General features: G+C 38.2%; 1 protein-coding gene across 10 annotated transcripts in view; it reads left to right on the top strand.

Annotated features, from left to right (window-relative positions):
* The window catches only part of ERC1 (ELKS/RAB6-interacting/CAST family member 1), a 294,324-nt gene that overhangs the window by 274,512 nt on the left and 5,222 nt on the right, over positions 1-14,590 (top strand). For all 10 annotated transcript variants that reach the window (XM_082767805.1, XM_082767804.1, XM_082767802.1 and 7 more), the window contains one exon: positions 7,500-7,688. In XM_082767805.1, the coding sequence (XP_082623931.1) occupies positions 7,500-7,688 (189 nt within the window). The remainder of the gene's footprint in view (positions 1-7,499; positions 7,689-14,590) is intronic.

Raw genomic sequence — 14,590 nt, 5'->3', positions numbered from 1 at the left:
AGGAGAGCGTTGTCACTTACAGACTTTTTTGATAGTCTGTACTATCTCCCAATTACTTAGTCATTTAGATTTCTTATAGCCTTCATCCACATGCCAGTGTGCAACCATGGAGGAAGCTTCTGCTCACTGTGAGTATGCTGTTGGTAGCATAAAGGAGAGTGAAGTTGAGCTCTGGCACTCATAGACGGGATAGAGACAGGAGTGGAGTAGCTGCAGCCAGCCGGGGTGTGCCAGTGCAGTTTGGAGAAAAGAAATGAGGGAGGATGAACAGCATTAGAGTAGAGAAAGAACCAAGCCCAAACCTGCTTTCCAATTTATTAACTATGAAAACAAGCTTGAGAGAAATATGACTAAAATAAAAACTGATAAGGGCATGTAGCCAACCTAGACGCTATATTTTCCTGGCTGGTGAAGTTTGTAATTACTGACAGAGATGCCAGGTTCCAACTCATAGTAGTCTCACCACAGGCAATCCAACTACATCTGTTAATTTAATGCAACTTATAGAGAAGAATTTATATAGATATTTATATGTGTATATTTATATTTATTGATGGAAATTTGCATTTGAATGGAGAGCAAAGAATTCCACAAGGAAATCTTGATGACAGACAAACCAGGCAGACTGTGACTTCATGTGGCTTTGCTTTGAAAGTGTCATGTAGCAGGTAGAGAGCTGAAACAACTGAATGAAGACTCAGTGTTAGAGAGGGACAAGACGAAGATTCGTATCACCCATGAACAGGGAGGTTATAGTTCATCTGAACAGGAAGAGCACTGATTGTGTTCTCTGGTAGACTACTTAAGAAATGCCTTCTGTTTTCCATTAACAATGTATCAGACAGCAGGGAGACGAAAGAATGCAGTCCCTGATACATAAGCATTCACATGGACAGATTCTCCCAGTATATGTGATAAAATTTTCGGCTTTCAAACAAAAGCATTTTAGCTGCTGTTTCCTTTTATCTCTTGTAATAGGAAGAAGTAATAGACAAACTACAGCATAGCAAGGAATATATGTGCTTTCTTGTTCACTCTTAATAAGAGAATGAGTGCTAGAAAATTTTAACAGATTAAAAATACAAGCAGGTTGATGTTACATATTCTCAAGTTGCAATATTCTTGTGATGAAGGAATCTGAATAAAATGTGTTCTGTGAAATCAAAACTTTCACTTCCTTAATTGCATCTTCAGAAGTTTGATCAAGAGGATGCTTTTTTAAGTCCACGGTTTCATTGTACAAGCTGTGAGCACTTTGCTTGTTGAACCATTTTCATTTGCTACAGGAATACTTCTTTTTTTTTCTTGATGATATCCTAATTTTCAGTATCCCAAGTTTGACTACCCAGTTTCACAGCTTTCTGTAATCAATTTTATTATTGAAAATTTTATTATTGAAAATTTTCACCTGGTAACTATCAAAACTTATAGGAATGACACTCTCAAATTAAGTGGATATTGACATATTAAAAAGCAGTGGAAGATGTTAGATTCTCTGTAGACCTTACTCTGCTTTGTTCCACCTGTTTTTGGGAGAGTTAAGTTGCTGGGTTGATAGATTCCCAAGAGATTTTGAAAACAAAAGAAAACTTAGACAAATAAATACAACATTTGAGTTTGCATGTTCTGATCTCATCTTGCAATTAAGTCACAAATTTCTGTCCTTTGACTCAACTAGGAAAGAGACATATGGGCTGTTACAGAAGAAAGAGATGCCATGTGTGCATAGAGCAGTTAGTTATATTTAGTGGGTGAGGATTTCGGTGAATGCTCTTGCTTTTGAAAGCAAGGGACTGGTGAAACAGGTAAAATTCAAGCTGGAGTCGCCGTATGTAGAGAAACCTTTCAGCTCTGCTGAAGTACCCCCTTGCTGAACTTTAGTATTTCCCAATGTGCCAATTATAAGCTTCACACAGTCCTGCCAGTGTATTTCAGTTCTGATCTCTAGTAGTCCCTGCTATTCCGCACATGGTTCCCCACAAAATTTTGCTTCACAGCCCATGTAAGCAAAAGTTGCCAGTGTTATGAAAAAGCACTTCTGGATTTGTTATGTAGAAAAATATTTTCGAAATATTTTTTCAGTGCTTTAGGAATCCTACCAACCCACTGCAATTATTTGATTCACCTACATTATGGCAAAAAAGATTTTACTTAAATGAGAGAACAAAAATCTACTTTCCCTGTTTTGTGCTTTTTCTATTCTTCTGGTCTGGATTTTTCCCAAGATGAAGAGAGTGAACTCTGGAAATCATTAATCCATGGGATTTGTTCATGGTGTATAAAAATTTCAGAAAGAATTTGCTTTATAAAAATGACTTCCTAATTGATTCTGTCAGAAATGAACTGAGTAAGACAGCTCTGTCAAAATAGCCAGAATCTCTTTCACCTCCTCACGCATGTTGTTTTGTTTTGTTTTATGAGGAGAAAATGATGAAGGTTAGATTTAAATCCATTTTTGTCTCTAAAACAAATCTAAAGAAAACTGAGCCTGTCCTTGAGCCTTTGTATTGTGGTCTCTTGAAGAAACCAAGTATCTCTGTACAGCAGTGAACTGAGCTGAACTGAACTGAGGTCAGGCAGAGTCTTTTTGAGAACTTTCTTCTGTTTCCATTTAAAATAATGAAGGGAAGACATCAGTGATAAATTGTTCTGAATTTGGGAAAGCTTTGCACTTTCTGAGCCAAATTCATGCCTCATAAAACTCCACTGCATTCAATGGTTGCACGATGATCATAGTTGAACCCTTGCATTTGTTGCCAAACAAACACAAATGGTTTGAGCAGAGAAAAGGCATAATTCAATTTGCCATGCAAATACTTCCAGACTGTATCATTCTGTTTCTTAGTTTATTTCCATATCTTACAATACGAGAAATTTTGCTATATTGGCAAAATTTTCTTTTATGATGATATCTGTAACAAAACCCAGATACAGGAGACTTTTTTTTCTTTAGGCATCTGAGGGCCCACTATGATCTGTTCCATCTTTTGTTGGCTTTTTCAGGTCCTCCTTGGAATAATTTCTTTTTAACAAATCAAGTCTCTATTTACTGAGACTTCAAGCCCATCTCCTGTGTAACGGTAGTTTGAGAAGTACATGTAAGTTTTGTTGGGCAGTGTCTGTAAGCAACGAAGGCTAAAAACTGGAGCTGAAAATAATTTGCTGTGCTTGCATGATAAATGTGCTAGATAAGAGATAAAGGGCTACCTGATTTAACTTGATTCTTTTCAAAGCCTATTTGCTATATCCAGTCTGAAGTTTTTAAGGTGTCATCGTTGTCATTGGTTTTGTGCCTTTGCAGAATCTACAAAGTACAGTCAAGGTCCACAGACCAGGCTAGCAAGCTAGAGCATTACTCAAACCGGTTAATTCCTTGGAAACTTCCTGATTCCTTCCATGCACACTTCTTTCAAACACTTTTGCAAATCTAGTTATATTTTGATCTCACTTTATTTACTTTGACCCTGAGATTATTTATCAGTTCCATTTTATTTTCTTCATTTTCTTCTTGGTATAGCTGTTCTTCAGAGATTCTCTCAAATATTTATGGGTAAGTGGAGAAAAGTTTACTGGATTATTTGGTTGCAAAATGAAGACCACATATGTATATTACTCTGCCTTGTTGCATTCTGTAGTGAATACAAATGCATGCAACATTACGTTGCAAGCAGCATAGGCAAGCTAATGACAGCAGTCATGCCAATGCCAAGTTTATGCATGGTACTCTGTATTAGCACTGCTGTGTCAAGATGTTACTTTCTTCTTTTTGTTTGCCCAGAGGATTCAGAGGTATGTTTCTGTAAGAAAAAGGATTACGGCTGTTGATCCATATGCATGATTCTGAGGGGTAAGGAGGTTCTGTAAGCAACTAACTTTTTTCTAGATCAACTGATGCAAATGGAAAAACAGACTGGACACATAAAAGACTTCCTTCCACTCCAAATGGGGAGCTGCAGATTTATTGCAAAGTAGAAATTTAAAACATATTCTCTGAAGTTAACTAACTAAAGTTAATTAGTTAGTTCTGGCAAAGAAAAGTGGTTGCTTCCTTTGGAGAAGAAGGGAATTCTAGCAGGGAGAAAGGTGACTGGGTCATTAGTCCTTTTGCCTGGAGAACCAGTAATTTAAAGCTGGTGGTTGTGGTGACTGAGTCCTATTACATGTTGATTAAAACCATACTTTACTCTGCAGACATTTACGGATAGTCAATATCGCATTTGTCTCAGTTCGACACTGCTGCACTTATACCACCCATTCACTGGCTTTCTTTCTCATATAACTACCTACGTGTTTTTGCATATTTACATTAGACACTGTTCAGACAAACTTTTAGACACAACAGTCTCTGTATCTAAGGTGTATTCATCTTTCACAATAAGCGTGACTAAACATTTAGATAAGTCTTTCCAGCCAGATTCGGTTACTAGTACCTTTTCTTATCTATGCAGTGCATATATGAATTTAAATGCAGGCTTTTATCATAAAATCTTTTAAATACAGTTGCCTATATTTAAGCTGACCATTGTACAGCAACAGCAGAACTACAGTTGAAGAAGCAGTATTAATTTTATTCTAAAGCGTATTTTTGTCATAATGGCTTGCAGAGCTACAAATAGACTCCTATTTGTCATGCTCAAAGGTTTTTTTGTGTGTGTGAAATCTCAGAAAAGACTGGGCATGTTGTTTCCAAGTTGGATTTGTTTGGAAACACCTTCCCAAATGTCTGTTCTGTTGGTAGAAGAGATGCTTTGGTTTTGTATCAGAAATTTGTTAAGGCATTTTGTGTCTCCACTTCAGCATTGTAGTGACTGCTTTTTTTAGTGAAATGAACTTTCACACGTAGCTGGCTATTTGCAATATTCAGAACTAGGTGGTACATTAAACAGACTTCATTCCATGCTTTGATGAGGATGGTCCAAACGTATCAGTGCAACTAATGAAGATTGGCTGCTTCAGAAGAGATTCCTGGGCTTGGCCTGTCTCCCCATTGTTTTCTTAGAAAGCTCTACAGCTCTGAGCTGAACATGGGAGCATGATGTGGTTTATGCGTCCAGTACTGCCCTGCCTTTCCACTTAGCAAGTGCTCTTACACCCTCTTGAGATAAGACAGTGGCAGCTCTGCTGCGTGGGAAGCACGGTGCCTTTTGCTAAGTGTCTAGTTCAAAGTAGATACGGCAGGAACGCAAATAGAAGGGCATTTCCTACTTGACTGGCAGGGTTTAATGGATCCCAAGTGAGAGAAATGATTGCTCTGTGAACAGCTTTGGGAGCGCTGCTAGTTAAGAACTTTCACACGCCTCATTTGGCCTATCTTCAGAAAGGGAGAAACGTGCTGCTCAAGGTAAGGGGGAAGGGTACAGAAAGAACATCCCCAAGCAATCAAATTCAACTCTTATATTAAAGTCTTCCATCACTACTTGCCAGATAGCTCTGCTTTCTCTTTATCACAAAGAACAGTCAGGAAGGTTGGCAAGTCCAGGTCTTTACAGAGTGGAATTTGCACATCGGATGGATATTTGATAGAATGTGTTATCTGTAAGAGAATGCGAGGCACCTACTGTGTTGATTGGTCAGCTTTATTAGACATTGACGACTTATTTTCCACATTTTAATGAAACAATATTTTTTCAGGGTATGATCTCCCATCATTCTCCCCCCTGTGGAGAAACGGTATAGTAAGGAAAGACATCAGTTAAATTAGAAATGTCACAGGGTTTTTTTTTTACACCTGTATAGGCAGTGCACTTTCAGATCATAATCCACATGATCCACATTATAAGAAACTGAGATAGGTAATGTAAATTCACCAAGCAACCAAAGCTGATGGGTGCAATTGGTTAAAGAACATTGTACTTGGTGATGGAAGTGAAGTGTGACTGTGCTGATGTTACTAAAATATCCCTTCCTACTGCCCTCTACAAGAGAACAGTATTCTGCCCTGCAGCAGTTTGCAGTCTTGATACACCAAACCATATTTTTATACGTGTTCATATCTGTAAACAGATGTTGCCCCGAGGCCACACATAGTGGTAAGGTTTATAACAGGGCATGCGAGCTTACTCTCTTTGCAGGTTTCTTGTCTGTCCCTTCAGCCTGGCTGCTGCTGGCTTGTCTTCGCTGCCGCCACCCTGATGTTCTGCTGTCGGCTGTCAAGCGCAGCTGGCTCTCTGTGGGACAAGGAGTTTGACATTAGTTAGCTGCTTAGCCACCGCTCTCAGATCCTCTCACTCTACAGAAATTAATCCATGTAAAACAGTGTTAGAAACAAAATAAGTGAGCCCTGACAGCCTTATTAAAAGGGCTCAAAGCCAGGGTCTTTGTTGAAAGTGGTGCCAGCACCCTGTTTCTGTTGACTCAGAGATTATCTCACTCCTTATTCATTAGTGGGGTCAGAGGTGTCCTACTGAAAAGATATCCCAAGCCTGTTAGCAGAGAGCAGGTGCAGCCTCTGCCTGGGAACACAAAGACAAGTTGCCAGCACTGTAGCAAGGCTTTCCAACTCTTGTAGCTGGTGCGCATCAGTGCTTATAGCTTCAACACCTCATTTTATGGAGTGGAGGCACAGTGCCTGGTTCTTCTTTAATTTTTGATCAGCTGCAAACCTTAGAGTCAAAGCTTTGTATACTGCACTTTTGAATATATGCCCATGAATACCTAGAACAATATGAAATAGTTTGGGTGGGGATATAGTGAGGGTTTCCACATATGTATTTATCCATTTGAACTCTATTTTTTAGTAAAGCAAATGAAAAATGGCTCTTCTGATAATTTTTGTGGGAACTGGATGATGCCAGGGCTTGCAATGAGCATTCAGATTAGGTAATGTATAATGAAATAAAATAGTACTTATTAGAGTTCTTTGATTTTATGTTTTTAGTCTGTTGTGTAGAATCTGGCTTGCAATAGTAATTGAAAGTCATCACCTTTTCAAAACTAATAGAAGACTTTCTGTTTAAGATACATCTCTCCGTTTTCTACCATAGAGAGATGTTCATCTTTGAAACCAGCAACTTGACATCATTGGAAATTTCACTCTTTGGAACATGTTTAATGCATACTTATGTAATAGTGAAATGGTTGTTTTTAAAATGAGGGAGAATCTCAATTGCACTTGCTTTTACTGTTGACAGGCACCTTTAATCCAAAAAAATATATTTTCTTTAAAGAAGGGAGTGGAAATAGCTGACTGAGTGCTGCTGGATAATCAATAGACTTAATCCATTTAATTCATACTGTTTCATTTTTCACCCCATATCATCATTATTTCATATATCAATAAGATGGCTGTCATCTTTCTCTGCTCCTGATGTCCTTCATTTCTTTCTGCCTCAGTGCTGGATGGTTATGCGACTATATGATAGGAATACTGTGGGGAGGGAGAGTGTTCAGGTTTCTTTCAGTATAAAGCTGAACAAGTATGTAACCTTGCCCTTGATCTTTTCCTTCATCATTGCTTGTGTCTCAGACAGTTCTTGACTTCTTCTGTTCTCTTATTTCAGACAATTCAGCCCCTCTTAGAACTCGATCAGAATCGCAGCAAGTTGAAGTTATACATTGGACATCTGACAGCCCTCTGCCATGACCGTGACCCCCTGATTCTGCGTGGACTCACCCCACCTGCTTCCTACCACCTGGATGATGACCGGACAGCTTGGGAGAAAGAGCTGCAGAATATGTCCCAGGAGCAGGTGAGTTTGTCATCTGAAGATCTGAACAAAAGCCTGAAATGTTGGTGTAGGTCTTAGTGATGCACCACATCAAAACGTGAAATCATTCCTTAAGTCATGAAAACAGGTAGCAAAGACCCACTGTTCGGTTGGAGGAAGGAGCCAATGCTTTTTGAAATTGCCTTTAATATTTATTGTGGAATTTTATTTGCCTTTTTTCCCTGTTTGAGGACATATATTTACACACAAGGGAAATCTAACCCACTAACACAAGATACCACTTTTGCCATGTTTTACCTGTTAACAGATTTTCGCTGTACTTTATAACTTAACATAGTGATAGGGATCTTAAATCTTTTTTAGAGGACATTAATCATTTATATTTTAATTGGCACATTTTTATGAGTCACACACTTTACGTAAATATAACCAGTGTTACCATCTGCAGTAGTATGTTCTATCAATACTTTTTTGTATTACCACCTTGCCCAGATACCTGAATTGAGATTTGGACCCATTGTGCTAAGTGCAACCCACCCATGCACATGTGAACACACACATATACATACACATAGAGTGATTTCAGAAATCCAACACTGTATTTCCAGAAGTTTTGGAATACTGAACTGAAAGGGTTTAATAACAGCTTCTCTGATGAAGTCTCTACAAAGACTGTCAATCTAGCTATAATTCAGCTGCAGAAATAATCTTCCTTTCTCCCAACTCTAGTGATGTCTTGCCTTCCTTAATCCCTTCACTGGCAGTTTTTATCTCTTGTTTTCATACTATAATCCATCATTCTCCACAACCCTTTTTTCTCATTCCTTCCTATTTCAACACTTTAATTTTTAATTTTACTCCTATATTACAAACACATTAGTTAAATGAATATAAGAAGTTTGTACCAGAAATAGATGTGACTAATTTTATCCTTTTGACCCTGACTTTGGATTATAATGCCAATTCTTTTACTAAATTATTCACTTCCATGTATATGTATGTGTGTATATATATATACATACACCACACCCAGTATGTAGATGAAATAGTGCAAGGCCAATGTAATTAAAAGGGGATTTGCAGGTCAGTGAACACTATCTTGAGTCTAACCTGAATACTTCAGCTCTGGTTTTCTTCTTCTGTGATGTTTAAGCATGTTTCCTTCAATTCAAGGCTGAATTTTTATTCAAAAGTTTGAGACAGCAGCTCGGAAACTAAATTACAGGAAGCCAACAGGAGCACATCTAACAGTTCAGAAAGAAGAGCAGACCTCTAGAGATAAATATGCCTGTAACAGGACCTAGATGGTACAAGACAGTTGGTCTCTGTCTTTCTACCTGTCTTCATACATTTCCTTGATTCAACATGTGCTGTGTGCCTCACTCAATATCTACATTTGTCTCTATAGGCTTGGCACATTCCTTTTTCCAACAGACCCTGCTATCCCCTATGCACCAAGTCAGCATTTTTTTGTCTCTGGGATTTTGTACTCACTGATCCAGGATTAAAAGGTTTTCAGTATAATGCATGCCATCCTCATATATTAAAGAGGTACAGCTTCTACATTATAGATCAAAACATGAGGCACATGATTTTGAATCACCATGTCTTTCAGATTGAGATGAATCAATGAATGTAAAACTGGTATGGGAGGCCATCTCTGACAACAAAAAATAAAGGCTGTATGTGGGCAAAGTTTGGATACACCTGAAATTGGCTAGTCTGCTATCTGTTACAGTCTTTGAATATAAGACCTGTGTGGCTAGGTGATGTCTTCTGTTAGGTCTGTTAGGAATTAGACTCAATGATCCTTATGGGTCTCTTCTAACTTGGGACATTCTGTGATTCTATAATCAAGAGGCATAGGTGAAGAAAATGGAAAAGGTTTTCTTTGGCAAGTCCTTCTGAATAAACAGTCTACCCAAAACAGTTACCTGTTTTTTTCCAGTTCTGTGTACTGGTCTAATAAAAGGTTATTTGAACTGTGCCAGTCTACTAGCAACATTTATGGGTTACCCAGTGAAGAAAGCATTCAAATGTAAATTGTGAGAAAAGAAATTATCTAAGTTGTCTTTAGATTTTTCTGTCCTCTCCCATTATTGCCTTAATTGTGCATTACTATCCCCCCACTTGTTTAAAGTTACTATTCCATTTGTGATTGCCATATATCATTAATATTTGCTAAAATAAAATGTAGCAGTCTCTTCTGCTTTCCCATGCTCACTTAGATTGCATTTAACAAGCTTCAATTGGAAAATACAAACTAATGATACATTTCAATTTGCAAACCACATTTTTCATTTATCTTCTGTGGAGCCTTTCTGTTTCTAACTGCAGAATTTCCTTTGTGTTTAAAGTATTCCCATGGGAGGGAGGGGTAATTTCTCCAGATTTGCAGAAGCCCACGACAGAATACCCGTTTTGCATCTTTGGAATTTTAATGAGTTTTGTAAATGACTTCAAATCCAGTGCATTAAATTCTCTCCTGTCCCTTCTAATATGATCTGTAGATAATGCTTCACAAGCTTCAGTGGGAAAAAATTAATCTTCTTGAACGTTAAGAAGTGTTACCATAGTTAGGGAGGATACATTTAACTGAAAACCAATGACACTTAAGAGTGATGCCAATGTATCCACTTCTCACCAATTAGATTATATAGTAGTTTGTTTTTTTTTTCTTTTTTAACAAATAGCTGAGAATTCATTTTCATGCTGTTGCTTTTAGAGCTGTGATCTCCCACTCCAGCAACTATTATTGGTGAAAGTTGGTCCTGCTGTGTTTCAATAGTCAATACTCTTTAGATTGATCAGTTTCGTAGTCAATACTGTTTAGATTTTTCATACCTGCTGGGCAGATCTGGGTACAAATAGTAGGAGTTTTCTGTGACTTCTTTTGGTAGGTAAAACCAGTGTATGAAGTAGATGGAAGATTTTCACTCTTCTAGCACATATGCAGTGACCCACGGAAACTAATGTACAAGTCATTGTTGGAAAAGCATCTGCCAGCATCAACACCGTAGTTCAAAGGGGATTACGTTGCCACATAAATAATTTTGTGGATTCTCAAAGTTTGATTGATAATTGGTACCTTTCATGTATAATAGTTTCTTTATGATACCATTGAGTTCAACTGTATTCCTTAGTGACTTCAATTGATTTTAATCAAAATCTGGGACCAGAATGCTATATAATTGTTTGAATTAACTTTGTTGGCATTTTTTCAAAGACATTTTCTAAAGCTGCATTACTGTAGTAAAATTTTGGTGCACTTTTAATGAAGTCCTGAAGGCAGTATTTTACGAGTATATGGTATCTCAAAAACTAATCTAAACTGGGTATACGAGACTAAGTTGTGGGCAGTAGGGAATCTACGGTGCTTCGAACCATGTCGTTAAGTTATTCATGTGGTGGAAAATATTACTCTGAGTCAGTTCTGACCCAATATACCCAAACATTTTAGCCAGCACTGTTGCTGGAACTGTCCTCCTTCGACTAGTTCATGTCCTGTTCAACTTTTCTTATTAAAAAATTGGAGTTACCAGAAAGAAGGATGAATGTTCCAAATCTTGACACTGAGAAATAAAAATTCCATTCATTCATTATAAATAATTGCATTATGCTAGCAATTTCTATTAAATATAATATTTTCTTTCACTTTGCCCTAAACATATCATTATGTTAATATTCTTGGGCTCTGTAGAACTTCAACTACGTTTCACATTTCAGTGGGTTGCCTTGAAGTGAGGGATTTTGTTCCTATATGAAAGGAAATGACATTAAGAACGTAATGATATGTTCCACATTTTTATTTATAGTTCAGTTTTTGTTTTTTTTCTTATCTTTACAAAAGGGGAGAATGGAAAAGAAACAGGAACTTGCTGAAAACCATCATTTAAATAAGTTGGGGCTGTGCTGCACTGTGGCTGGAAGGCAGCAGTGTGAGAAACTAAAAAGACAAATTAATACAGCAACCAGATAGACAACAGTATTTATTCCACCAGTAGCTTAACCAATATAAAAAATGTTTCTCATCACTTCAAATCCAGCTGAAGGTCATTCTGAGGGGGAAAATATATATATATATCAGAAAAGTCTGATTAAAATAATTTTCTTAGCCCTGCAAGTAGTAGGGGGTGGCATTTGCTCCCTAGCTCCCTGCCATCAGTGGCTCTTCCCAGCCATGTCTGACATATCCAGGCTTCATCCTGGCTATTCCTGCCCACCCCCAGGCACCACTTTTTCTGTACAATAGACCTCTTCCTGTTTCTCCAGAGGTGTTTCCAGCACCATTTGTATTGTCACCTGGGCATCAACAGCAGCCTGTAGGAGCTGGGCAGGCTTACTTCCATGAGATACTCTCTCAGGGGACACCGGCAATGGAAGGCAGTCTCACACGACTACTGGTCCAGCGTTGTACCATAGCTTCGGCCATGAGCTGAGAGAGGGAAGCACTTTTGAAAAACTTCATTGTCATAGAAGAGCCCTTGTAGTAAAGGAACATTATCTCCTCTCCCCGTGTACAAGCTTCAGCCAAAGCACAGACTGTCTAGGGATTCCTGGTTACTAATCCTCTCCTGAGAAACTGGGAATTTCTCTTCTTGGCTGCTCAAAATAGAGGAAGGAAAAAGGTAATAATGTGACTTCACTGTATCAGTGAAAACCTGCTGCATCAGCTAACTAGTCGTGGCTTAGTTCCAAGGAGCAGCATAATTTACATCGTACGTGACTCACATTTCACTCTCATCAGAGTTAATGTTAAGCTTTTTGTACAGAAGGACACCAGACTGCATATACATGGCTTTAAAAATCAGTTTTAAAATGGCATATATGCCTGCTGAATTTTTCAAGTATTAAACACACATTTTGTTATACAAACAATATCGTAAGTGGGATAAACTTAACTCTGAATTACAAACAGCTATTCTATAAACTTCCTGTATACTTCTTTGTTCAGAGTCATCTCGTGTTCCTACTTCTGTATCATCTATGAGAAATTACTTATTTAGTTTCTGTAAAGAAATTACTGTGTGGTTTTGCATTGAGTACTTCCAAGTTACTACATTACTTCAGAGTTTATCCTGTGTTCCTTCTTGGACTGCTCTTCCATTAGCTTGTTATCTCCCCCACCTGATTTATGTCATTTATTTTTAATTTGTAATCCTATGGGAATGCATAATGTATGTTAAAGTTAAACAGCCCACTTCTGGTCTCTGTTAGAAATTAGAAGTAATAATTGCAACAATTTATATACTGCTTTAAGTGCAAATGCATTTGCTGAGGTTAGCTGGGAAAATAATGGATACGGGAACTCTCTAAAATTATTACATTATGTAGCATCGTGAGCCTTTATATTAAATTAATGTTTTGGGTGAGGATAAGAACTTGGAATCAGTGTCATAATTCTTAAATACTGATCGAAGTTACAAACACTATCCATAAGTTGATTCTGATATAACAGTGTCCGTTTTTATTTGTGCATGGAATTAGTATAATTAATGTTAATTGAGATATATACTGTCAGTCAATAACTCTAATTATTCATACTTTGGAAAGAGATCTAAAGAGAAAAGCATTGCTTTCAGGATAAGGTCAAGTGTTCGGTGGGACAAGTGCCTAAAATGTTGTGTGGTCTCAATTCAAGCAGTTCCTGCAAGCAGATGGAGTGACAACCTCTGAGCTATTACTGCATTTGTTTAAAGACAACTCACCTCTCCATGTGTTTTATTATTAGTAACAGGTTCCACTACTCCGTGCCTCTCTCAGATGCTGTGGTCCTCAAGGAGTTTTTCTGCAGCCTCCGCTGGCATGAGACATCGCTAGGGGGTTGTGGTTTGCTTGCGTAGAGGGACAGCTGGGGAGGTCTGCGGGGTGTCCTTCATGCGTGAAGGTAACCACACGCAGGAGCAGCTGCATCCTTGTGTTGCTTGTTGGCCTCACTGGGTTGTACAAAAACAAAATATTCCACAGAATTTTCTTTCTTGGAATGTCTGTCAGAAATTTCCGAGCTAACAGGATTCTCCATCACTTCTTAATAAACAAAAGTCCTGAACTTCCTCTTAAAGAGAAATACGTAATGTGAAACAAGTAGGAAGAGCTCAAGCTCTGATCCTAAAATAAATGGATGCATGTAACTTAATTTCATTTAACAACCTGCTGCTTTGTCCTCTCCTCTGTTTTTAGCACTCAGGAGGTACAAAGCAAAAAAAAAAAAAAAAAAAAAAAAAAACCAACAAAAACTGGACCCTAAGCCTTCTTAGCTTTTTAAAGTTTTAAGCAAGGACTTAAAAGAGTTTTCTTTCAGATTTGTCTTGTAGATAGGTGAGTTTCCCTGTCATGTGATTGCTGCTATCAGTCACTGCCTTTAATAAACCCACAGAGTCCCCATGGAGCCCTGCAGCCCCATTCACCAGCAGAGGAGGGAAGGGGTGAGGTGTAGGTACAGAATGAAGCGGGGATTACAGACTAATTGCAGTGCCTAGTCATCTTGCTGCACAAGAGCAAGCTGACATATAAGGTAATGTTTAACAACCGAAACCAGGGGAAGTTGCTGCCTAACTGCTTTTCACCGTCCCAGTAAGATGCCAAACTGTGAGTCGCTATAGATGAGGGCAGTGGGGTTCACCTGTACCAGGTACGTGCAGTACAGCGGCGCCTTGCCCTCACTGGTAGCCCTGTGACACAGGCATGCACTACTCTTTGTTACCTGCAAGGACAGGATTCACAGGCAAACTTCTCCAGCCAAATGCAAAATATAACATACAAATACTTATTTAATACCTTCTTCCCATTTCTTTTGAAATTTCCTAAACTACTAAAGAAATAATATTTCTGCTATTTGCAAAGCTTGGTGATGCTCAGAAATGCAGGATAAATCACATGTACAAAGTTTGTCAAATATATGCTTTGGTATCCCTCAACAAATT

Source organism: Aythya marila, assembly GCF_965140915.1.
Source record: "Aythya marila genome assembly, chromosome: 1".
Classification (NCBI taxonomy): domain Eukaryota; kingdom Metazoa; phylum Chordata; class Aves; order Anseriformes; family Anatidae; genus Aythya; species Aythya marila.
Note: the sequence above shows the minus strand (reverse complement) of the source record. Positions and strands in the feature narration are given on the sequence as shown.